Source organism: Notolabrus celidotus, chromosome 14 (genome assembly GCF_009762535.1).
Source record: "Notolabrus celidotus isolate fNotCel1 chromosome 14, fNotCel1.pri, whole genome shotgun sequence".
NCBI lineage: Eukaryota > Metazoa > Chordata > Actinopteri > Labriformes > Labridae > Notolabrus > Notolabrus celidotus.
In genome coordinates this window covers 21310209-21334975 of record NC_048285.1, presented here as the reverse complement: position 1 = coordinate 21334975, position 24767 = coordinate 21310209, and the positions used below count along the sequence as shown (strand labels likewise).

General features: G+C 42.5%; 2 protein-coding genes across 3 annotated transcripts in view; one reads left to right on the top strand and one right to left on the bottom strand.

Annotated features, from left to right (window-relative positions):
- Nucleotides 1-20724, top strand: part of ift80 (intraflagellar transport 80 homolog (Chlamydomonas)) — a 41959-nt gene extending 21235 nt beyond the window's left edge. For both annotated transcript variants that reach the window (XM_034701333.1, XM_034701332.1), the window contains exons 9-20: nt 9947-10126; nt 11380-11498; nt 11906-11980; nt 12407-12570; nt 12661-12725; nt 14890-15025; nt 15131-15278; nt 16469-16640; nt 19264-19353; nt 19440-19612; nt 19688-19811; nt 20160-20724. In XM_034701333.1, coding sequence (XP_034557224.1) covers nt 9947-10126; nt 11380-11498; nt 11906-11980; nt 12407-12570; nt 12661-12725; nt 14890-15025; nt 15131-15278; nt 16469-16640; nt 19264-19353; nt 19440-19612; nt 19688-19811; nt 20160-20270 — 1557 coding nt within the window. In that variant the 3' untranslated portion in view covers nt 20271-20724. The remainder of the gene's footprint in view (nt 1-9946; nt 10127-11379; nt 11499-11905; nt 11981-12406; nt 12571-12660; nt 12726-14889; nt 15026-15130; nt 15279-16468; nt 16641-19263; nt 19354-19439; nt 19613-19687; nt 19812-20159) is intronic.
- Nucleotides 20725-22653: 1929 nt separating this feature from the next.
- On the bottom strand, nt 22654-24767 carry LOC117825473 (uncharacterized membrane protein C3orf80 homolog). The gene has a single exon (XM_034701341.1). The coding sequence runs from the start codon at nt 24447-24449 to the stop codon at nt 23790-23792; it is 660 nt and encodes a 219-aa protein (XP_034557232.1). The 5' UTR covers nt 24450-24767; the 3' UTR covers nt 22654-23789.

Below are 24767 nucleotides of genomic sequence, written 5' to 3'. Positions count from 1 at the left end.
TCAAAGTTGGGGCGCTGTTGGCCTGGCAGTTTTAGCACGTGCTAAATGTTGGGAGGCTATAGTCCTTGTTGCAGCGGTCGCTGTTTTGACTCCTGATCTCGACAATTTGGCTGCATGTCTCCCCCACTCTTTACTCCCCACATTTTCTGTGACTCTTCAGCTTCAAATTGCTCAAAGTTAGCTTTAACTGGGCACCGGTGGCCTTGCGGTCTTAGCGCGCCCCATATACAGAGGGGGCTATTACCCATTGCAGTGGTTGCTGGATCGACTCCCGACCGAGACTATTTACTGCATGGCTTCCCCCACTCTGCTACCCACGTTTCTTGTCTCTCTTCAGCTGTCCTGCCAAATAAAGGCCCAAAAATTCCCAAAAAATGTATCTTCAAAAAAATAATAAAAGAAGAAAAAAAATTAGCTCATAGTTAGCTTAAACTTTGCTCAACATTTAACAGTTGAAATAGTTAGCGAAGTTATTTGATATGCACTGAAAATATACTGCTAATTAGTTTATCTGTTGGACTTGCCAGCAAAATGTTTTGAATAGGGTTAGAATAATGAGTTAGTAGTTCTGGATAAACTTTGAAATTTCTGCTAAAAGTAATGACTATACTTAGAAAATGATTGGTTAAAAGTAGAAAAAAACACTAGCAGTCAAAAGTTTGGACACACCTTCTCATTCAATGGGTTTCATTTATTTTAATTATTTTAAACATTGTAGATTAATACTGAAAACATCAAAACTATGAAATAAACTGGGTTTGCCATAATATGGATTACAACAGTAGTCAAATAGGGCTATCCATTGTGTACTAACCCTACCTCTGAAAAACACAACTGATGGTCTCAAATACATTAAGAAGGCAAGTCATTCTACAAATTAACTCTTGACAAGGCTCATGTTAATTAGAAACCATTCCAGGAGACCACTTCATGAAGCAGACTGAGAGAATACCAAGAGTGTGCAAAGCCTCCATCAAGGCAAATTGGGGCTACTTTACAGAATCTAAAATATAAAACATATTCTGCTTTGTCTAACACTTTTTTGTTAATTAAATAATTCCATATATGTTCTTTCATAGTTTTGACATCTTTGGTATTAATTTACAGTGTTTCAAATAATTAGAATAAATACAAACCCTTGAATGAGAAGGTGTTTCCAAACTTTTGACTGGTAGTGTAGTTCAAACAGTTAGCATAAAGTATTGGATTGGTGTTGGAAACCACTAGCTTCAACTTTATCTACTTTTCTTGACTCAGTAGTGTTGTACATCTAGAATGTGAAAGGTGGGAGTCAATGAAGGGGTACATAAATTCATCTGTTAGAGTGTGGGGGTACCTCAGGCCAAAACGTTTGGCTGCATTAGAGTAAATGGTCTTATGTGATGTTCCAGCTGTAGCATGCCAAGACACAGTAAAAAAAACAAAATTACCTGTGTGTGCTTGTGCCTGTGCGTGTGTGCGCTTGTGCATGTGTGTGCATAGTTGGTGCTAATAGAATTCTGCTGTCCGACTCACAGCTGTGTCCTACTGATGAGTCCCAGGAGGCCCCAGCATGTGTCTATGGTTACTATATTGAGGCTCTAGCATGAAACCATGTGTGGATCATTTCTCTCTCTCTCTCTCTCTCTCTCTCTCTCTCTCTCTCTCTCTCTCTCTCTCTCTCTCTCTCTCTCTCTCTCTCTCTCTCTCTCTCTCATTTGTCTTGCTCCCCCCTCATTCACCCACCCCTCTCTCTCTCTTCCTCTCTCTCTCTCTGTTTCCCCTAACTCTGCCAAATCCCCAACTTGTGCCACTCTACACTCAACCCAGCCTCTGTATCTCTTTGGCCGAGCCAAGTGGGTATTTCAGTACAGAGATTTGTAGCGCTCCTCTCACCGGCCTATGTTTAGAAATGGGCTTACACGATAGCCATAGTTATTGTGTGTTATTGCAGAGTCAGGGAATGCAAATGGTTTATTGTACAACAGGCATAGAGAATGCTCTTAAGTGCTAGTGAGTTCACTTAGTTTTTAATGGGCACTATAACAGTTGACAATAGGCGTTGTGTTTTGTAACAGGCTATAACTCTAATACTACAAAAAAAATGATGATTTAATTTCAAGGTTACCTTTCACTGGGAGTGTGCAAAGCTGGTCATTTTGTGCACACACCATTTGTCCTTAGCTCTCTTTTTATTTCTGGTAAAACTAATTTAAATCATCTTCAGTGTCATGCAGTATGATTGCAGGGACATTGGGTCTTGAAAGCGGTAAGCGCTCCTATTACTCTCTTCAAAAGCATCATGACAATGCGCCTTAGCAGTCATTCATACAAAGTTATTTAGCTTTGGGTACTGCCTATTGAGCTTTGCATGTGTCTCAACAATAACTGAGATTGCTTTCTGGGTATAATTGTTGTGAGTGATTAAAACTCAGTACATGAATTTTCAGGTAGCTTGTTTCATAGTTGTAGTTTGATGGTTTCGTTTTTTGTGTTTAATCACTTTTCAGCCACGCATTAGTCTAACAACTCCTGGATATATGCCCGGCTTCTCCTCCTTCTGATAGTCAGCCCCATCCCCCATTAAGGGGTCAGTGCAAGCTGACTTTTACAAGGCCCTCCTAATATGTGAGAGATTGATGAACCATCCCAAACCTGCCTCCCCCTTACCTAAAAACAAGATTTCACATTTCACACTCAAACATTTTTATCATTCAGTCAGAGGTTTTATCTCTGAAGAGTGAATTTGTGTCAGCGTTTCATCCTTGCCTGTATGTGTCTAGTGTCCATTACACTCAGACACGTGTTATGTGTTTATTATGTGCAGGGAGTTACACTCTGTACCTGCGCTGCCAGGTCCTGTCCTGCACACAGACACACAGGCAAACTGAGGCCAGCTGGCTTTGCAGAGAGTCTGCCATCTGTTCTGATTTATGTAAGACTGTTAACCCTGGACTAGGTTGGATCCCACCAGCTCCCACTAGCCTGCTAGCACAATGATTAAGTTATGCCACTTTAAAACAAAACTTTAAGTCATGTTCAAAACTATTAGGACTAGAGGGTATTAGCCTTAACTGTCGCAAATACACATCTAAAGTGAGACTGACTGGAGCTGGACAACAGTAGGGTTGAGTTTGTTTGCAAAATACTGAACATTTCAAAGAGTTGAACAGTATACGGCTTTAAATTCTTGGTCATTTGCCTGAAGACAACACTTTGTAACTCAGCTTGTGTTTGTTTGTTTGTTTTTGATTAGGAAAAATTCTCATTAGCATTCATGGATTTGTGATTAAAGTCACATTGAATCATTTGTGCTCATCATTAAGCGGTTAGACTTTGTCATTTTAAGTGTACAAATCTTTTTTTACTCACTTTGGACCAGGGGTTCCCAAACTTTACCATGCCAAGGCCCCCCGAACAGAATTAGCCTTCAAACGTGTTTTCAGCACTGTATATTCCCACTGAATAATAAACTTTTCAACAATCTGTTGATAGATAAGAACAGAAAAAAAGAAATGCCAAAGTTGCTGCTGTCACACGAGGTGCAGTTCGGTACAATCGGAAACTTCAGAATCCGAAGATTACGGCAGTTTGTGTTCTATGTTCAGGACAAAGGGTTGTAAAAAAATACAAATAAATACAGATAAAATAATTAGATTATATTTTTTTCCCTTCCCTCCAATTTTCTGAGGCCACCCTAGCGGCCCCTGGCGGCCCCCACTTTGAAAACCACTGCATTAGACTATCAAATTATGTCTACTATGATAAACCAAACCATTTGTGAAAACTTTTACTTGACAGTATTGTTAGAATCTTCAGCTCCAGGGCGAAGACTTCAGACTTAACACGAACAGCAGTTGAAAGTTTGTATCCTTGCTTCTACAGTGTGACAGCAGCATCAGAGATGAAGGGCTACAAAAGGCGCTGAAAGTTTCATGATTAGTATGTTGTTGACTTGTATTAGAGCTGGGATTTTTGGGGTGGACTGGGGGGGGGGGTTGCAGAGAGCAGTCAGGGCAGACATATTTAATGCTTGTGAAGTAATGGGGCTGAATCAGCAGATAGCTCCACTGGGAGCCATTAGTCCAGACATGTGTCATTAACCCTTTCCCTGGCCTGAACCCCCCCAGCAACGCAACACATACACACACACACCAGCACCCCCCTCAGCCTTTAGCTACGAAGACCAGAGTTCTGTTTCAGGTAGTGCAGAAAGAAAGAGGGGGAAGGGTTAAACCAGTGGCACAGATACACACTTTCATTTTCTGCTCTTGAAGTCAACATGCTTCACTTTTATTTAGTGGTTTGTTTGACAAGTTAGCTGCTGTTTGTTTTTGTATGTATTGTTTCATCCAGTGTTTTGTTATCAAGCGAGTCTAATGTAAAACATTTTCAGGAGCAGGTGACAATGTACGAGCAGCATGTTGGAATATGAGTCATATGTTCCTCATATTTATGCCAAATAATGTCTCAATGCACAGCCGTCTTTTGAAGTTAGAAGCTTATAGTTCTTTTGAGAACTGGATACAACTAACCAACTTTTTTTGACTCTGTTTTGTTACTAACAACAGAATCAAGCTGTTTTTCAGTAGAAAGGATTCAACTCCTCAATAAAGGAATGGACTACTGCCCTTATTGTTGGTTGATATGTGAAGGGATAACACAGCATATGTTTTACTTGAATCGTGTAGGCAGTAAGAGTCAGAGGCTCCCTTTAGCAACAGGCTCGGGTTGTACTTTTAAGGGTTCTTAGAGTAAGAACGTCCATGCCTTTGAGCTAACTTTTTTTTTTAACATAACCTTTTTGCAGGCCTCCCCATGTTGGCTGCGGCTGCAGGGCAACAATAGAAAGAAGGGGCAGGCCCACAACACCTGCCAGTCTTAATGGTAAACATGTGTTGAGAATGCGGAGAGAGTGAGGAGGTGAAACAGGGAAGGCAAGCACACTCCTTAAAGAGGCTCTAAAGAGGCTGTACGATTGTAGTTGTGTATTTTGAGAGTGCACGTCTGTTGGTGCAAATCTGCAAAACTATCTCTGTCTGTCTGTCTGTGTGTGTGTGTGTGTGTGTGTGTGTGTGCGTGCGTGCGTCCGTGTGTGCGTCCGTGTGTGCGTGCGTGCGTGCGTGCGTGCGTGCGTGCGTGCGTGCGTGCGTGCGTGCGTGTGTGTGTGTGTGTGTGTTGTAGGTTTCATGTTGAAGCGAGTCTGATGGGGAGGGGTCTGGGTAACAACACCAGCAGTGTTGAAGCAGCACTATGAAATGATTCCGTGCTTCATCCAGGATCATTTTACCAGTTCAGCTCTTCAGGGGTTGTCACCTACATGCAACCAACGTCTGTGTGTATGAGTCACATTAACACATACATGTCAACACACACAGGATGCATGTGTGGGTGTTCAAAGTGATCATCACAAGTGTGACAACTACCAGTCGTGGTCTTCTGCAGCGTCTTTGACACAGGTGGGCGTTTGTGTTGCTGCCTGCGTTGTGCTGCCTACCTTTGACTTATACATGTACAGCCATCCATCGCTGCTGTGTGTACAGTACATACATATTCCCTGTGTAGCTCATTGTAAGGTTTGAGGGTGCTCCCCCCTGCTCTCCCCAGTTGAGAACGGCACGTCATGTCTGCCACCTTCGCTCTGGCCACAAAGCTACCCATTATGGACAGACAAGGTTCAGTGACCAGAGAGTGGACTTGCCCCACCTAAACCTTCATGTTGGCATATTTCAACTCCTTCTGCATCTCTCAACGCTAATCCTGAGATTCGCCTTCAGCCTCATTCTGTAAATGATTTTTTGCTGCAAAAAATAATTTCCTTATCCTCTGACTAACGGGTGATCTTGGCATTCTTTTTCAAATCAGAAACAAGCATCTGTGCGGCTTTCTCAAATGAAAAAAAAAATACACCTACAAATTTAGATACCATGCAGTGTAGATGTGCTTATTTGTAGATGCCAGTCACACGATACAGGTAGTATCATCAGAATCACAATTTACAAACATTTACATGTTTTTCAAAAGTATGCAGGACATCCAAACAACACTAATTTAACAAAAAATAAAACAAAAAACATAACACATTGACAGTTAGGAAGAAAAACCCACTATCACTACCAGGCTACAATGGTGGCAACAGGTGATGAGTTTTCTTTGGGTATGACTTATCTTTTTTAGGGTTATTCATTCATTCATTCATTCATAAGAATTTTATTTGCTCACTTCAGTGTTTGACAACACAACATAATCGATACACATCTTCACAAAATAGAGTATACACAGTCCATGAATAAACAGGAGCAGGAAGAAGAAAAACATATAATAGTTTATTAATCACAACATAATCTACCACTAAACCAGACGGCTAACACGTTGGTAATCACCTTCTCTTTTCACCAAACATCAAATTTAACAATGAACACTGAAAAAATCTAATATAGATTTACTGGATGAGTTTGTAGCTCCCCATTACTTTACCTTTTAACATTCTTTTAAACTGTAAAATATTAGAGCAGCATTTTATATCATCATCCATAGAATTCCAAAGTTTAACTCCACAAACTGAAACACACATTTGCTTTAATGTAGAGCGCGTGTATGGACTTTTGAAATTAAATTTCCATCTATAAGCCTCCTCATGAGATGTTAACACAAACAACCTCTGTAAGTTTTCAGGTAGTAATCTGTTTCTGGCTTTAAACTTAAATAATAATGTTTCAAAGTTAACTAGATCTTTAAATTTCCACAAATAGGACCTGATAAACAAACTTTTATGTTCTCTAACATTCACCTTATTTATAAGTCTGATTGCTTTTTTCTGTAACACATACAAAGAGTTAATATTAGTCATCTTAAGTGTTATATTCAGCTTAGTGGGGTATTGAGCTTTTCCTTAATTTAGTCCATAAAAGGTTTTCATATTTTCTTAAACTTAATAGAGGAGTTATGAATCTCATTTTTTCAAGCCTGAAGTGCTGCATCACATCCCTTAACCAATGAATCCAACTTGGGGGATGAGGAGACTTCCTCTGGAGGGGGATCAGCCTCTGAGCTAACAAATCTACAAATGTTGTTATTCTGAGATTTCTCCCAGTAAAGTTCTTGTTTTTATCTCAGACTTTACCTAAGATAGCAATCATAGGATCAGGTAGCTGTAACTGATTAAAAATATCAGATAGTGGGCGCAGACTTAGCCTAATGGTTAAGTTGCGCACCCATGTAGCAATGGCCCGGGTTCAAATCCAGCCTGGGGCCTCTTTCCTGCATGTCATTCCCCCACTCTCTCCCAGTTTCTTACACTATCCACTGTATTTTCCTCTATAAAAAATGCAGGTGTAAAAGCCCCAAAAATATAACTTAAAAAAATATATAGATATATATATATATATGGATCAGATAGTGTTTGGAAGATTGAGCTCCAATAGGAGGATAGATTAGGACAATTCTAAATGAATGTGCTTAAACTGAATGAGGCTGTCTGGCGCAAATCAACGTTGTGTGTAGAAATACTTAATTCAATCAGTCAATTTATATATTTTTTGAGCATGTTCACATTATTGCTCTGGTAGAATAGTTATTTGATCGCCATTCTCAAAGCACTCACATATTATATGTGTCCTCACTTCAAGAAAATAATTGATGATGGAACAGTTAATGGAGCTTTTGGTGTCCTACTCCCACAAAACAATGAGCAAAGTTGCGAAAGATGAAGATATTCAAGTTTGGAGAGTCCCTTAGCTGGACATAAACTCTTCTAATATATTTTCTTTTTTTATTAACAACTTTTTTCTGATACTTTTCTTATCAAGATGAAAGGGAGGTAGATAAAACAGGAATGGTAACAGAGATTTTTCTATCAGGCTAAGCTCTGAAAAATGTATTCATGTTCAAGGGTTTCTCTCCTTTTGGCCCGGTTCGTCCATCTCAGGACAGATATGGAAATCCTCCTGTGTCCCATAGTCAGACACCTGCTGACAACTCTGACAAGCCAGAGGATTTTCACCTCCTTTACACGCAGGCACACACACCTTCAAAACAGACATTTGACACTTGCAGAAAAAAAAAGTGAACATTTGTTTCACCTCATCTACACACACATAAATTACTCTGATAAGATGTATTATCTTCCTCCATTCTGAATTTACTGTATTTACACTTTCTTATCTCATCTTTACTCTCATACAAAAACACACACGGACACATATGCACACAAGTACTACACACGTAAAGAGGACCCCCACTTTACACACACATACACACTTTCTCACTTGCTGGCTTGCCGGCTGGAGTCAAATGGCTCAATGTGTTAAAAGCATTAGGTAAGCACAGATCCAGCAGTGCTCCTCGGGCTGATATCATATGTCCTGCTTCATTACAGTCTGGTGTATACATTCAGCCGAATCTCTGACCCTCCATCCATCCATCCCCTCTTTCTCTTCCATCGCTCCCAACTTCTTTTCCCCTGGGGTGCTTTAACACGGAGCGAGCCATCTCAAGATGTTAGTTGAAGAATAGATGAGATCCCTCATTATTGTAAACGCTGGCTTTGGCCCAGGCTCCTTGGCTGTGGTGCGATTTTTCGAGCACACACACAAGCACATGGATGGACTCTGGTTTTAGGGAGGAGAAAATAATATCTATATAAAGAAAGGCTAATTAATTCCTGTTACTGGATTTATGAGTTAGGAAGCTTGGAGCTGCAGAAAGAAGAACGTTCAACAGCAATTAGTTTTAATTTAACAAACAATCTCTTGCCCAAATGTTTTTTTTCTCTGCAGCTATTTTTGGTCCTGATATGACATTAACTGCTGGGTGGGTGCTGACCAAAGCCAGCTGAGCAGTGTGTATACAAGTCAGAGGGAGAGAGATCCAAGCAGCAGGCCTCTAACCTGCAGCCTTCAGGCTCTTACCTCATACCACACCTCATATCCCGCAGCTGTGTCGAGTGAGGCAGCAGAACACACTGAGAGCTTTTCTCCAAATGTCACCTTGCTGCAGCTCTTGGCCCCGCTGCACCACACCTGTCTATCCATCACAGACAAGCAGACTTGTATTAGCGCTTTTCTGCCTTCCATAAGGAGATTACAGTGTGGATGCATGTAGTCAGAAACCCCTGGTCCAACTCCAATTAGCAGTCAGCCACATGCGTCTTAAGAGAAAAAGAGAGGTCTGGTGTACCTTGCCATGCTAATCTCTCTGCTGCGTTGGCTTACGAGTGAACATCCTGGAAAGTAAAGAATCGGAAAACTTTCACCGGCTAGTGGATCCAGACTGTCTCCACTGATTTGTTTGGAACCAAAGCACAATGTACTTTTTTGTTGATGTGATACTCCACAGAAGACTTGAGGGACAGGAGTGTGGAAAGGCAGGGCTGGAAGAAGGAGAAAGACCTGGAACCAGAAAAAATAAAGAGATGACACAGAGAAAAGGGGAAGAGGTCGTCTTGACTTAGAGGAAGTTAAGATTGCGTATCTCTCAGTTGTCCCTTTCGCCATCACTGACAGTCATCGACAATGACGTGATGCTGTGCAGTGGCCATGGACAATGCTCCCCCCTGCCTCTGTCGAACCTTTTCATTCTCATAAAAAGAAAGGGAGAGGTCGTGTTAATCAGCTTTTGGCTTCAGTTTGGGGGCTCGTATATAACCCACCCACCCCCCCCCCCCCCCCCCCCGTGTGTAACGGATGAGGATAGCAGAGTGTATGTTTACGAGCACGAGTGCTGGACTTGGCAGGGCTGAGTGCTACTTCAGTGTCTCACAGTTCATCACAGCTCAATGACTGACCGACTGGGCCCCTGTCTTTGCATTAGAGTTTACATTATATACCCACATACACACACTCACTCAAACTGCTTCTCTTCTCCAACCTCCTCCTGTGTTTTTGCTCTAGCTCCCTTGGAGGTAATTATTTAAGATTTTAGTGGAATATCAAGCCAATTAACTATATTGTTCTCTTTCTTCCTCCAGTGGTCCTATGCATTGGAGAAGCCAAACACAGGCAGTGTGTTCAGCTTGGCCTGGTCTGCAGACGGCACCCAGCTGGCCGGGGCATGCGGAAATGGGCACGTCATCTTTGCCCATGTGGTGGAGCAGCATTGGGAGTGGAAGAACTTTGTTATCACCCTAACCAAAAGGAGAACCTTGCAGGTAGAAAGAGAGGCAGACTGTTTATTGTTGCTTTTCCTTATGGCTTTAAAGAACGTCACTTTGGTGGCGCATAGGGAATCACGTCATTGTTATATCTAATATGTAAGTTTATTTGATGAAACAAAAGTAGTATAAGAAGACTTCGAAAATGAAAAAGATAAATGATGAATTTGAGAACAACTGCACCACTATAGGCCGACTATAAAGAAGAATATATGAGAAAAAACTCCCCAGACCTTGACTAGTTGCGGTCGTATATTAAAGTAGGACCCTCCCACTGTGCCAGTGTGTAGCCCTGCAATGACAATGACCAGCCTGTCTTGAAGCCTCTCCCTCTCTCTCTGCTGTTTAAACTCGTGCTAACCACAAGGTAGCGTTTACACGCGGTTAACACGCCCAAATGTACACACATGCACACTCATACACATTCTGACACACCTACAGAATCAAGGTCATGCACATACATGACATACAAATGTATACTCATTCACCCAAGATGTGAGCAATAAGCAATTTGTGTAAAGTCGGGACATCAGCCGTTTATTTTCAGCTTTGCAGGCGCTTTTCCGTCTCCCTCCTCCCCCTCTCCTCCTCGCAGTCCTTTTTTAAAAAGTGCACATCTGCCAGTGGTTTGTGAATTAGCCAGCTAAATTTACCACCTTGCGGTCGAATGTTTTTTATTCCTGGTTGTGTTGCATGTAAATTTGGCTTGCTGGAGGGGGCAGAGGAGGAAGATTTGTAAAGCTGTAAAAATAACCCCACCTTTCACCTGGTACTGGAAGAGGCCTTTTCATTCATTCAGAAAGAGTGCGAGCTGGAGGGAAGTATTTATCTATGCAGGTGAAAAAATGAGTAGCGACCGCTGCACGCACACGCTTAGAACAGTAAAAACGACTTCCTCTGACTGGAGTTACTCTCAGTGTACTGTAGACTGAGTCCTTTGTGTATGAAAAATTGAACCAGTCCAATGTGTTAGTAACTGCTTAACTTTGAGGGGCGGCTGTGGCTCAGTAGTAGAATAGGCCATCTCTCAATCAGAAGGTCAGGTCCCAGCTTCCACTGTCCACATCCTGATGTGTCATTGGGCAAGACTCTTCACCCAAACTGCCCCTAGTGGCTGTGTATGAATGTGTTGTGAACATTTGACATTTGCCTCAAGGGCGGACAGTTAAATGGTAAATAGACTGAGTGTATCAATGAAACGTGTTTCCGGTCAACATTCATTATCTCTCCCCTTTCTTATTTCTTCTTAGGTGAGGAATGTGATGAATGACGCGGTGGACATACTGGAGTTCAGAGATCGCGTCATCAAAGCCTCCTTGGCCTACGGTCACCTCGTGGTCGCCACATCTCTCCAGTGCTATGTCTACAAGTAAGAAACCCACTCGTCTTTCCGCACTGGCCTCAGAATTGTACAAACATACTTCATAAATTCTCACATGCTCATCTGTCACATTTATTGACCAAATCCTGACGGCAATCCAAATGAAACTAATGAATAGAATTTGAACCTAGATGAAATACACTGAATCCGTGCCATGGAGCTTTACAAGCCTCTTAAGTGTGCCCTTGCAATTTTTTCAAACACTTACACAAACAGGAAATGTAATGAATCCTGATGGGAGAATATGCTAGATCAATTTGAGTGTTTTTTTTTCTGTCTGCTCTAAATCTCTTTTCACCTCTTAACTTTTACCAGATGTAGCACTTTGTGATCAGAAATAAGTGTGTTCACAAATTTTATCGCACGTGTTGTATTTTTCTCTTAATTTCCGCCAGCTCAAGAAACTGGAATACTCCCCTTATCTTTGACTTGAAGGAGGGAACAGTCAGCCTCATCCTGCAAGCAGAGAAGTGAGTCACTATTCCAGGAGCATGTCAACAAGAGAGAGAGAGAACAGGCTGTTGGATCGTCTATCAGCTTCTCCTAATGCTTTAGCCCTGTCATACAATAAGGCTGAGAGTGAAACCACAGGGGGAAATTAGATTAATATGGAGTAGCTCTTGTGCAATACTCCAGTGCAGTGTCCCTGACACTCAGCATAGAGCTAAAAAGATTACTGGCTGTTCTGAAATCACAGCTGAGTTTGATGAGTCTTGCTGAGTAAGTTGACGCCGTGTTAATGTGCATTACATGTTTGAATTACCTGCTTGTGTCTTTTGATTAACTCTAATCGACTCTTCATTCTTGTTTCTCTTCTTGCATCTGTCTCATTGCACTCCTCGCTTCCATTCTTCCTCACTCATCATCCTCTCTTCTGTGTTGTGCCTTCCTCTTAGACACTTTGTGCTCGTGGATGGAGCAGGGTTGTACATCTTCTCCTATGAGGGAAGGCTAATATCTTCACCCAAGTTCCCTGGTATGAGAGCCGATATCCTAAACGCCCAGAGCGTCTCGCTAAGTAACGACACCATCGCCATCCGAGACAAGAGTGATGAAAAAGGTGAGTGGACTGCTGTCACGCCATTTAATAATATTCTACAATAAGCGACTATGACCTTACTGGGTTCTCTTTCTCTCCCTTCCACACTAGTCATCCTTCTCTTTGATGCCCTGACTGGGAAATCCCTTGGCGATGGAAAGCCCCTATCTCATAAGGTGGGCTTCATATTGAGCTCATGTTGATGTCATGCATTACAGCAACAAGCAAGTGACACTATAACTGTCTTTTATCTGAAAATGGCTGTTTTATTATGTGTTTTCAAACCATGAGAAATTATGTAATATTTGTATGTCCATTCAAATGTGTCATTAATATGTCATCATCCAAAAACAGGGTTCATTTGGTGACATTCTATCAAAAACAAACCACTCCTCTTTGAATAAGGAGCATTATCTTTACAGTAATGTTTCTTTTTACCACTTTTTTTAATTCAAAAGCAATGCCTATAAAGTTATTATATTTGCATTTAAAGCAGCTGTTGGTAGTCGGGATATAAACATCAATTCGGAGAGAGATTTCGAACATCAACACTACCCCTCCCCTCTCTGCTGTCGTAACCCCACCCACAAAAGATCGTTGTGCGCATTCTATGAGGAAGTAGTGGCTTCCCAGCTAATCAGGGCGACACAGTGGGGCCACCACTCTACCAATCAGGACTGAGGATTGGAGATTAGCTATGATTAGATCGTCATAACGAAAATGAGGGGAATAATAACATTGCTTGATACAGAGGCATTGGAAAACACAGAGATTTCGCGACAGTCTCGAATCGCTTCACTTACCGATGAGTACTGATGGGTATTATGACCTTTTCTCCAAACCCAGCAGAAAAAAAGTACAGTTTTTGACACCATTCCTACTAGCTTTAAGTAGATGTTTTTAAATCACTTGTCAGACCATCTTTCCATCAACTATTCCACTTATCACAGGGGGCCCTGGAGCCAATCCCAACTGTCACTGAGCTGAAGGCAGGGTACACCCTGGACAGGTCGCCAGTCTATCACAGGGCTGCATTCAAGAGATAAACTATCTGACATACTTAAACTTGCACGCACAGGCAATTGAGTGACAACATTTGACTGAGCGAGCATGTCTTCAGAGGAAGGGGAAGCTGGAGTACTTAGAGGATACTTGCACGTGCACGGGGAGAACATGCAAACCGTGTGTCAGATCAACAAACTCCAAACAATCAAGTTATAGATCGCTTGTGAAAAAGTAAATAGTTGAGTAACTATCAGTGACCTTCTATGGTCGCATCAGAACTCTTTATACTTACCACAAATAGATTAAAGCTAATGCAACATGTGTTGAGCTAGTTTTACCCTTGATAATGTTAAATTCCAAACACAGTCTTTCAACATCTTATCTCCACTTAACTTTGGGTGCATGTGTCCAAATTTAAGAACGGTGGAGAAGGTTGTGTGACCCTATCAGGGCTTCCTGTACTTACTACACCTTGCAAATGAATGTGAACACATATAGAGTCTACAAAACGATCAACAACTCTCATTGTTGGGTTTTGCTGTCTGCAAATTCGATCATAGATTATTTTTGTATTGTATGTGTATTACATTACAACTGATTTGCAAAGTCAACGTAACTTGTGTGTCTTGGCAAATGTGGTTCTCTTGCCTTGGAGATGACTTATCAAAGTAATTCATCCAACCTTTTACACAGAGACTCAACTTTCATGGAATTGGGGTTGTATTTAGCCACATATACATGGATTGATAGGTGGAGATGATGATTTTATGCGTGCACGCCTTATGCTTTATTAATAGTGGCCATTTTTCTTGCCCTAATGACTCAACAGATCACGTTTGACCTAGTTAAGTAGAACAGTCTTTTTCAGAGTTGAGCGTCTTTGTTAGAAAATAATCAAACTTATATCCATAAGGGAGAGAGGCAATAGAAGTAGAAAGGGTGGAGGGGACTTGGAGTCAAAGTAAGAGAGAAAAAGAAAAAAAAGAGAGTTAGAAGAGAAGGGAAAGAAGTGAAGGTAGCAGTACTTACTGTTTGTCAGCATGGCTTTCTCTGCCAGCACACCACAGCTCCAAGACACAACACCCAAGCCAGCTGGCTCTGACCAGAAACACACACACTCATTTACTCACATACACACAGGTTCAGACACATACACCCTCTCAATGTCTCTCTATCTCCTCCTCTCTCTCTCATATTTACACACTTGGCAGAGAGACTGTTGGGTCACGGTACAATCCACTCCCCCCCTGTTCCTTTCTTTTGTCATCCCTCCATCTATCACTCTTCTATTCCCTCTTACCTTTTGTGCTTGTGTGTGTCATTTATCATATGCAGCTGGAGGTGGTGGAGGTAGCTCTGGACCAGTGTGGCCCGTCCAATGAAAGGAAAATTGCTCTAGTAGACAAGAACCGGGACCTTTACTTGACATCTGTGCGTCATCTTGGGCGAGAACCCAAAATCTGCAAAATCGGTGAGACAGGCAGGAGGAGGCGTACTCCTCAAGATGTGTACACAAAAGTGTTGCTAGCATCGGATGAACCTAATAGTTGTTTGTATTTTGTGCTCTGTCCTGTAGGCAGCATGGTTCACAGTATGGCATGGAATGATGCTGCTAACATCTTGTGCGGAGTCCAAGACAACCAATTAACAGTGTGGTACTACCCGAGTGCTGTCTTCACTGACAAGGAGCTGCTGCCAAAAACACTTTACATTAAGGATGGCAGGTAGACGTGAACAATCATTTACTCTCACTTCTGTACAAGCATTTAAAATACATGACTAACACTCTCCCCGAGAGCCGTAATGTTGAAATGAGAAACCAGCCCTAATTATGAGTATCAAGCAGCAGGGAGTGTGAAAGACAATCCAAAATGTCAGGACAGTTTTCATGAGAGCTTAAACAGACATCGGAGAGATGTAGTATTAGAAGATGTTACTAAGAGGTAGGAAGATGTATGGAAACAGCTTTTTTAAACCTGTAGCTGAGAGGTATACAACACACAGCGCTTTAAGCCGTCTTTGTTTGCCAGCAGCTGTCAGACTGTGAAGTGCTTCCTGCACAAACGTCATCAACAGAAGATGCAGAGAGCCTGAGCTGGACACAAACAATCCCTGACTGTCTCTGCTACTCTAATCTGTATATGTGTTCACTTTTCCTATTACATGTTCATAATCTGAGTGCTGTACTGTATACACCTTTATGTTTTGCGTCTCCGATCAACATAACTTTTTGCACAACTTCTACTGAAATCATACTTCTTCCATTTACTCTTAATAAGATCAAGATTTCTTGTTGTTTTGCTCTTCCTTTTCTGGTGCTCCAGCAGCCAGATTATATCACTGGGCACATTATAAGTTTGTTTTTTTATGCAGTGTGCAAATGAAGAACACCAGTCACCCAGTGTTAAGAGCTAATGGATTAAAGTAAAACCCCAAAAGGCTTCACTTTCACAGATGTGCCAAGGCTTTTTCAGGGTATTCTGGATGAAAGGCTTGTCGAACCAATTACAGTGTAAGTCACTGCGGCAGAACTGTCAGCGTGTTATCAATACAGCACGTTGTATACGTGGTGGGCTACCACAAAGTACTCTTGCATTAGGAATTCTGGCACACATATATGTGCAAACTGTCAACAACTGCATGGTCAATAAGTTGTATTTTTAATCGGAACATTCATCATGCTGCACATAGTAACAAGTTAAATTAGGATTTACTTAGTCATAACATATTGCATTACGTTAAACAGTCACCCCTTTCTCTCCCTGAGGCATTAATACTATTTTCACGCCCACTGTTGGTGTTAGCAAACAGGCAGGCATGAGCTATGATCTTTGCTTGCTTTTCTGTGACGTCACCTCCGAAGTTCACGTGTATGGTGCTCATACTGCAGTGTGTACGTTTGTCGTCCCTAAAGTGAATTCAGCCGTGCGCCTCACATTCTGAGCTTCGTTGGCACCAAAGTGACATTACGCCAAGGAGACGGTTCGCTCGTGTACAGCAGTGTTCCTCCGTACCCAGCCCTCCTGCATGAATACAGCTCCTCTGCACGCTGGGAGGACGCACTGCGCCTCTGTCGCTTTGCAAAGGTAACTCACTCACAAATGTTTGTACTAATGTGCCATTGATAAAGTTCTTAATCTGAACGTGTATACCAGAAGTACACAACTTTGTCCTATCTTACATTTGTTTTTATGTAACAGACCTTGAGATAGTGTGACCTATCCTGTAGTCTAGGGCCCTGGCACAGCTTAGGCTTCTGTGGTGTGTGTCACATGCATGCATGTATGTGTGTATGAGAGCAGACAGAGTCTGAAATAAGAAGGTAATGGACAGGTTTATGGGACCAGACCAGCAGGCTTTAATTAGCCCTCAATTAGCCTGGTGACACCATTTACCGGATTTAGACCCCTTTAGACCTCACTCATAAATACACACTCTGTCCACTATACACAAACTCTTGCATGCACACACATATACACACACACGCACACACACACACACACACACACACACACACACACACACACACACACACACACACACACAGAACCCAGTGTAAGCCTCTGTCTTTGCTTTGGGCGATGATGCAATAACCACAACTCTGGAGAAATGGACGGCCAGTCACAAGAGGCAAGAGGAGGGTGGGAAAAAAAAGGGACAGAGAGAGAGAGAGAGAGAGAGAGAGAGAAAGAGAGAGAGAGTGGGAGGCACTAGTTTTAAGAGCTTTTTCCTCAACCCACCCCCCTCTGCTTCTGGTAAGAGTTTGGTGGCAGGTTGGCTTTTCCCAGAACTGCAGTTATTGTTGTCTGTAAGTGCTCACCTGATAGAAGTTGATACATGTAATAGTTAACAGCCATAACATACAGTAAATGCCACTCTTAAGCCAGCTTTGATACAGACCCTCAAAAGAAAGATTGAGCCTGAAATGATGAGAGGTGGCCCCATGTTTGTATTCACTTTATGTCCCTAGGCGGTGACTAACAGTGTCATTTGTTGTTTCCAGTAGTGGTTTCCGATTAGGGCTGTTTGTCTCCGCGATGGACACTGATTAAAGGGGGGAATTACAGAGTGGTGACTCCAGTGTGAAGTTTGCTCAACTCTTTGGCCAATTGGTGGTTAGGGCTTCGTTTTAATGACAGCAGCTGCCCAGAATAAAGGGGTGACACATTTGTTTACATTCAGAGATGTCGTGATAGATGCTGTGAATGGTAAGTGCCTATGTTTATTTTTATATGCATAGTGCACGTTTCCTTGAAGGCTTCAATCGTGACTATAATGAGGACTTCTCGGATATGAGCAGGATGTGATGAAGACCATAAAGACACCGTCATACCCTGTCCCTTTGCACACATGCACCAGAACAAGAAGTGTAATGTCATTCTTAAACACTGCCACCTGGAAGTGTCTTTGCATTGAGAATAAAATATTAAACAAAGTAGTAGAAGTAGATAAAAAATAACACGTGGTTGCATTTGAAATGTTTTCATAGTCTTTAAGTCACTATTTTTATGACTGTTGTGTCACTAACCTGGGCTTAAAGTAAGTGGCAGATACAAGTAGCTTAAGTTTCGGTCTGTGTCTGCACATGATGAGCTCAGGTGCTCAGGCGCAGTACTGAGTGTAGGTTACCAGTGCTGTGAGGGTGCTTAGAGGCCAACACACAATTGCTGCAATTTTGAGCTTTAAAAAAAGGAGAAATTCAAAAAAAGCCATAGACATACACTTTGGGCAGAATTTATATGAGCTGAATGCAAGCTGGAAAGGGGTCTGGGGCTAAAATAGAGTATTTGTATTTAAAAGAAAATAGTGTATTTTTGCCTGCCAGAGATGCTTCAGAAGGACTGATAAACATATAAAAACAGGCCACACAATCCTGTTTGTATAATAATTTAATAATAATAATTGACAAGGCTTATACAGTGCTTTTCTAGATACTCAAAAACGCTTAACATGGTGTGTAAAACAGAAAAAGTTATGAGATACAGAAGGACGGAGGTCTGTGGAGGTCACGTGTTGTATGCTTTCATGAAGCGTTAGGTTTTGAGTTGATTTCTAAATGATGGAAGTGAGTCAGAGTTGCAGATCTGTAGAAGATGAGAGTTCCAGAGAGTTGGGGCAGCGATGGCAAGGGCTCAGTGTTTGGTCTTGGTGATGGAGGACAGGAGATTGGCATCTGATGATCTGAGGTGGTGAGATGGGGACATGCATTTAAGGAGGTCGGTCAGGTGTGAGGGGGCGAGGTTATTGAGGGCTTTGTAGGGGATGAACAGGATCTTGAAGTGGATTCGGTGCAGTATGGGGAGCCAGTGAAGGAACAAGTCAAGAAATGGTGTACAATAAAGATGTAGCAAGATATTTGAGCAAGGGATAACATCATGTGAACGTTTGTCCTCGCCGCTGTAACTAGCGAAATACTGTGAGGTGCAATGCTCATGGTGGATTAAGATGAGATAAGATCAAGTTCTGTCAGTAAGAGGGGACTGGATCTTATCCTGTGCTGGTGTTGGGTCTTTCTTAATAATATAACATAGAGTACGGTCTAGACCTGCTATATTTGTAAAGGTGTCTTGAGATAATGTTTGATGTGATTTTGCGCTATACAAATAAAGATTGACTGATTGATTTAAAACCTTAGTTTCCAGGTCTTTGTGTCCAGTAGTGAGATGTGGATATTCAAATGATCACTGCCTCTTTTCTTTATATCTACAGGACCAGTCTTTGTGGGCATGCCTCGCTGGTATGGCAATGGTAAACAGGGAGCTGGACACAGCTGAGATGGCTTATGCTGCCATTGGAGAGGTAAGGCCAACTCAGGCAAATATTATAAGGAATCTCATTCAAAAACGTCTTCTCTCTCTGAAGATCCTCCCCCTCTCTTGTCTCAGTTACCCAGAGTTCAGTACATCAAATTCATAAAGGAGCAGCCATCGAAAGAATCCACCTTGGCCCACATGCTGATGTTCAGCGGTCAGGCTCAGGAGGCTGAAACAACTCTGTTACAAGCTGGTCTGACTTACCAGGCCATACAGGTCAACATCGACCTTTTCAACTGGGAGAGGTACGGACTGAGAGTTTGTGTGAATGTGTGACTGATAAAAGCATGTTTATCTCCATCATGTCATCTTGTGTCCAGGGCGCTGGAGCTGGCGGTCAAATATAAGACTCATGTGGACACTGTGCTGGCGTACAGGCAGAAGTTTCTGCAGAAGTTTGGCAGAAAGGAGACCAATAAGAGATTTGTGCAGTACGCTGAAGGGGTGAGTTAGGGGAGCTTGTCTGCTGCAGTACATCGAAAGGGCAATGACACTGATTGCTATTTTGGCTGTAGATTGTGTTTCTTTTTCCAGTTGTTTCCTATGGTTTAGCAATTTTAAGCATTTCTGATGCAATGTGAGAGACTTAAGCTGGAAAAAGTTCAATATGATTCTAATCAAGAGGGGAAAGTATTGAAATGTGCAGCACTTTTCATACTGTTGGTAGCATCCATGACTTCTTTTCTAATTTGATTAATCAAGCTGCTTTGTGTTAGCATTCAAGACTGATCAAATCAAAACACAGTGCTTTGTATCATCGCCTTTAATCTCATCTTTCTGTCTGTCTGCCAGGTCGAGGTAGACTGGGAGAAAATCCAAGCGAAGATTGAAATGGAGCTGGCTAAAGAGAGAGAGAAAGCTGCAAATGCGTCTGTGAGGAGCAGCGTGGCCTTGCGGTGTTAATGTTCAAGGAACTTTTCTCTAAAGCATCAGCTTTGCAGAAATAGACTTGTGCTCATGATGTTTGATTATGAGGTTGATCGACTGAGCGTCCCAGAAGTTACAAATGCTTTAACTTAAGGGAACATTTGGAAATGTGAAGACTGGAAGGCTGGGAATAATATGACTGTTACACTACAAGCTGCTGCATATGGCACAAACAGGATACATTCTCTTACTGTGGTTTAATGATTCATCTTTAAAGGATCTCACTTCTCCACAACATGTCAAGTTTTGCTGTTTGTTTGTTTTTATTTATCAAAATGAACTCGGTATGTTCAAGTATGAACATGTATATCTTTGCTTATTGTCTGTGATGTATAACTTTTATATGCATAAATATTTTTACACTATCTATATTTAAAAACTTCACCTTCTGTAACTGTTGAGTAATAAAATAGTATAAATTCATCCCAAATGCCCTCTTTTACTTTCCCTGATTTTTATGTCCTCCTTTAAATGTCTTGATGCTTCACTGGATTTTTACAAAGATCATAGCGTATCTTTGACATGTTTTTTCAGCTTTGCACGCAGAGGTTATTTCTGTGTGTGTGTGTGTGTGTGTGTGTGTGTGTGTGTGTGTGTGTCCAATATATCTACAGTATGGGTTTCTTTTTGAGTTATTCTTGTATTTCCTTTTCTGCTGAGGTGTGAAACTTCTCCTTGCCATGCAGCTCCACCCCCTGGTTGGCGGAGGGCCAGTACATCAGCGGAACCATAATGGCCTATCCATCTCCTCTAGTGGGCCAGGAGGGACGAATGAGGGAGAAGATGGGTCCCAGGGCTCTCCAAAAACAACTGCTAAACGATATCACGATGTGGTGGGGAGATAAAAGAGGAGATGATCTGCAAAAAACCCACAAATGAGTGTCTTCAGATGCTGCAACATTGGAGAAAACGGTAGATATAGGAAAATCTATTAATGGGGTGCTCTCTGTTGCTTTTGTTTTCCCCTCGGCATCCTGCACTTTTAGCCACCTCTCACTTAAATCTCGCTCTGACTCACTGTCTTTTCTCTATTTTACTCCCTCCATCCACTTTCTTTCTCAGCTTACTCACTGTGTGATAAACTGCAGTCATCCAGACCAAACACCCATTAGTCTATCAAAGACTTATCAGCGAGGAGTCAGGTTACATGTGCATTACAACTGAGAGCGGCCACACACATTGAAACTGAGATTTGAGATGAGCTAAGATCTGTATACTCCATGTTCAACCAAAGAAACGCATACAGAATCCAATCTCTGTAACAAAACACCAAATGCGTACTCATCTTTTATTAAATCACAGCTGTTTTGGGGTATTCACTGACCGGCAAGTTTTCATCTGTGCGATCAATAGCCTTACATTGCAGCTCCTCTAAAAATACACTTCCTGGATATAATGCAGAATTTAAGAGGAGGATAATGCTCATTGATTTGACCCTAATAGTTTATCTGTTTGTCCAGTGAGCAATAGAGAAACTGGATCACTGGCACACGTCCCTGAAACAGAAGTACACTGCCCTCTGCTCCAAAACCCTGCGTCACAGCTGTACAAATCGAAGCTTGGTCCCAATTTTGATGCAACATTCACAACCCTCATTGTTGTAACATCCCCCACACATGGCTTCATGCATCTTAAGGTCACATTCTCCTCGCCATCCACCCATCAAAGGTTTTAACCGTGGACTCAGTGCCTCTAAGTGCAAACTCCACCAACCCACAGTGCTCCCTCTGGAAAGCAAAGCCATCAGTGTTTACTATTGCCTCTGCCATCATGGCCTAGCAGTATTGGATTACAAAAGTCACCACAATCACACTCAGACTTTTAGTGGCAGGACCATTAGAGGAGCTTGGAGTCTCTAAATGTAGAGTCTGTCGGTGGTGAGCCGATACAGATGCTTTAGAGGCAGCTCCTGACATATTTTCATTGCTTCACGTTTTACAGACAAGGGAGGATAAAGATAGATTTTATAAAATATCTGTTTCCATACAGTCCCAAATGGGATGTGCTGACCTTTCTATGATACAAAACCATTATTAAATCAAAACAAGCCATTTATGGACACCATGTCCTGAAAGCCACAAATGTATCCCATTTTTTAGACCAGCAATAACGTTAATGGAGATAATAATTTGCAAGCATTAGTATAGTAATGGTAATCATTTATTCCAGACATAATGGAGATTCTTTTGTCGTGTCCATTTTTTTTTTTTTTGTACCTGGGACTAATTCTATGCAAATATTTCTTAGTGTCTGGCTCGAGAGAGGATTTTGCAAGTGTGATTGTTTACCGTGTGTCAAAGTTTGCCTAAAGACTAATTTGTTTTTTCAACATAATTAACACAATAAGGCAATTTACACACTCAATGACAAATACAGCTTTAATCCAGGTACAGACCATTAGGTCTGATGTAATCAGGTGTGAGAAGTGTCAGCTTGGTTTTATGTTTGCAGCAGCCCAGAAGATCCTTCTTTCCACATTAGTTATTGGAAAATAAAAGGGAACTGTTACACACAAATGGTGAACATAGAAGTAGATCTCAGTCTGAAACACAGAAATCAGTTGCCTCCTTTCTGTGCCTCACCTCTGCTTTCCTGTCTTAGTTAGAACTGCCCAGGACAGCAGTTAGTCTGCGATCTTGTCTGACATGCTATCACCAAAACACAACTTTGTTTCTTGGCAGCTTGCACCCCATCAGTCTGCCAGCTATAATCTCCGCCATTGTTTTCCTGGATTCAGAACCTGGGGGACACTGATACATGTAGCCTGAGGGCATCATGGCTCCAAGGATCAGAGCTTCTTTAGTCATTAAATTCCCCCCTCTGCTTAGGCTCCAGCTTTTGCAGTATCAGACATGGCTCAGGTCACTGATAACACACTCCTGTCTGCCCCAAGTAAAATGTGTGTATGATAAGCTTTAAATTAACTGTCTCTAAAGCGGGCAGATAAAAATGTCTGCTTGCACAAGAATTCAAATTGATATTCCTTCCTTCGTGCAGTCCACATTTCAGGTCACTGAGGGCACAGAAAATCTGAATTTGTCCTCTTTTGTATGCAAATTCGACAAAGAATAAATAAAAGCAGAGATGGTCGCCAAGTCCAGAGGAATATTTAGCATTAAGACTGAGAAAGGAGAGGAATCTGACGGGGAAAACTGTTTCACGGTGCCACCTAGAATTGAGGTGCTGAAGTAAAACTTAATGCGATTGTACCGCAGCCAAATTAGCTGTCCCCAACACAAAGAGCGTCAATTTCAGACGCCTTCGCTCCAGTTATAATCTCCTTTACTTAACCCACGCAGTTATTTGCATACAAAAGGAGGGTAATCCCCCATAATCTTACACAACACGTACGTTTTCTCAGCCTCCTCCTTTATTCTGAACATTCAGGATTATAATTGCACTTGAGTTTATATCTCTGCAAGATAATTACCCTGATTATACTAAAATAAGAATGCTATATTGTCTGTGAAGCTTTGCCCAATCTCTTGTCTTCCGTCAGACAGAGTTCCGAGACGTCCTTGGGCTGTGATGCGGTTCTGACACCTCCAAGACTTCTCGCCTCTGCTCCCCGGCTCTCGATCCCGCCGCTCTCCCCCTGTCCCGACTCCCCCTCTCGTTTTCCGCCAGCAAGTTATCGTCGGACCGGTCTCTGTGCATTTCCTGCATGCTCTCCTCATATGTGGGCAAGTATTTGACCTCATCGTAGGCTGGCAGGTTCGGTGACGCGAAGTCCCCGATGCTGTACTCGGGGTACCGGTCCAGCAGGGAGTCCTGGGACGCGGATGCGTGTCCGTGAAAGAGGGAGGGCTCCTCGCTGCGGTCATGGTGCGGGTGCCTGCGGGGCCGCGGGCAGATGATTCGCTGGATGAAGTACCCCATGGCGAAGAGAAGCAACAGGATCAGGATGCCCGACAGCTTTCGTGTAAACCATCCTACGTTGTCGAAGAAAACGTGGATGGGGAGCTTGCAGCAGCGCACCGCCGCGCTGGCACTGCCGTTCCCGCTGACGACGGGTGGACAGCACTGCTGGCCATCGCCGCACTGGACCTCCCCGCAGCTCCGCAGGGCTTGACAGGCGGAGATCAAACACGCCGACAATAAGGTGCCAGTCGCCCCGCACGCTGTCCTGCCGCCGCCCGGCACACGGGGCATCATCTCTGGATCTCCCGGGATGGAAAGTAAAAGCGTTGGGTGTCGCGTCTCCCGTGCGCGCGATGCTGTAATGTTCAAAGTCTGTTCAGGTGTTACAGGTCTGCCTTTCCTTCCAGCTGTTCAAAAATCATGTGCTCTCATCCGCGCGCGCAGACACTGCAGCGCGGAGCGGGACAGCAGGTGCCCCCCCGCTGAGGAAGACCTGTCTGCTGTAGAGTTGAGCCACAGTAATGAGAATCATGAATAATCTTACATCATTACAACGTGAAGACATATTTTTCAATCAGATGTCCTCAACCTACAGATCTGGTCCTCACCACT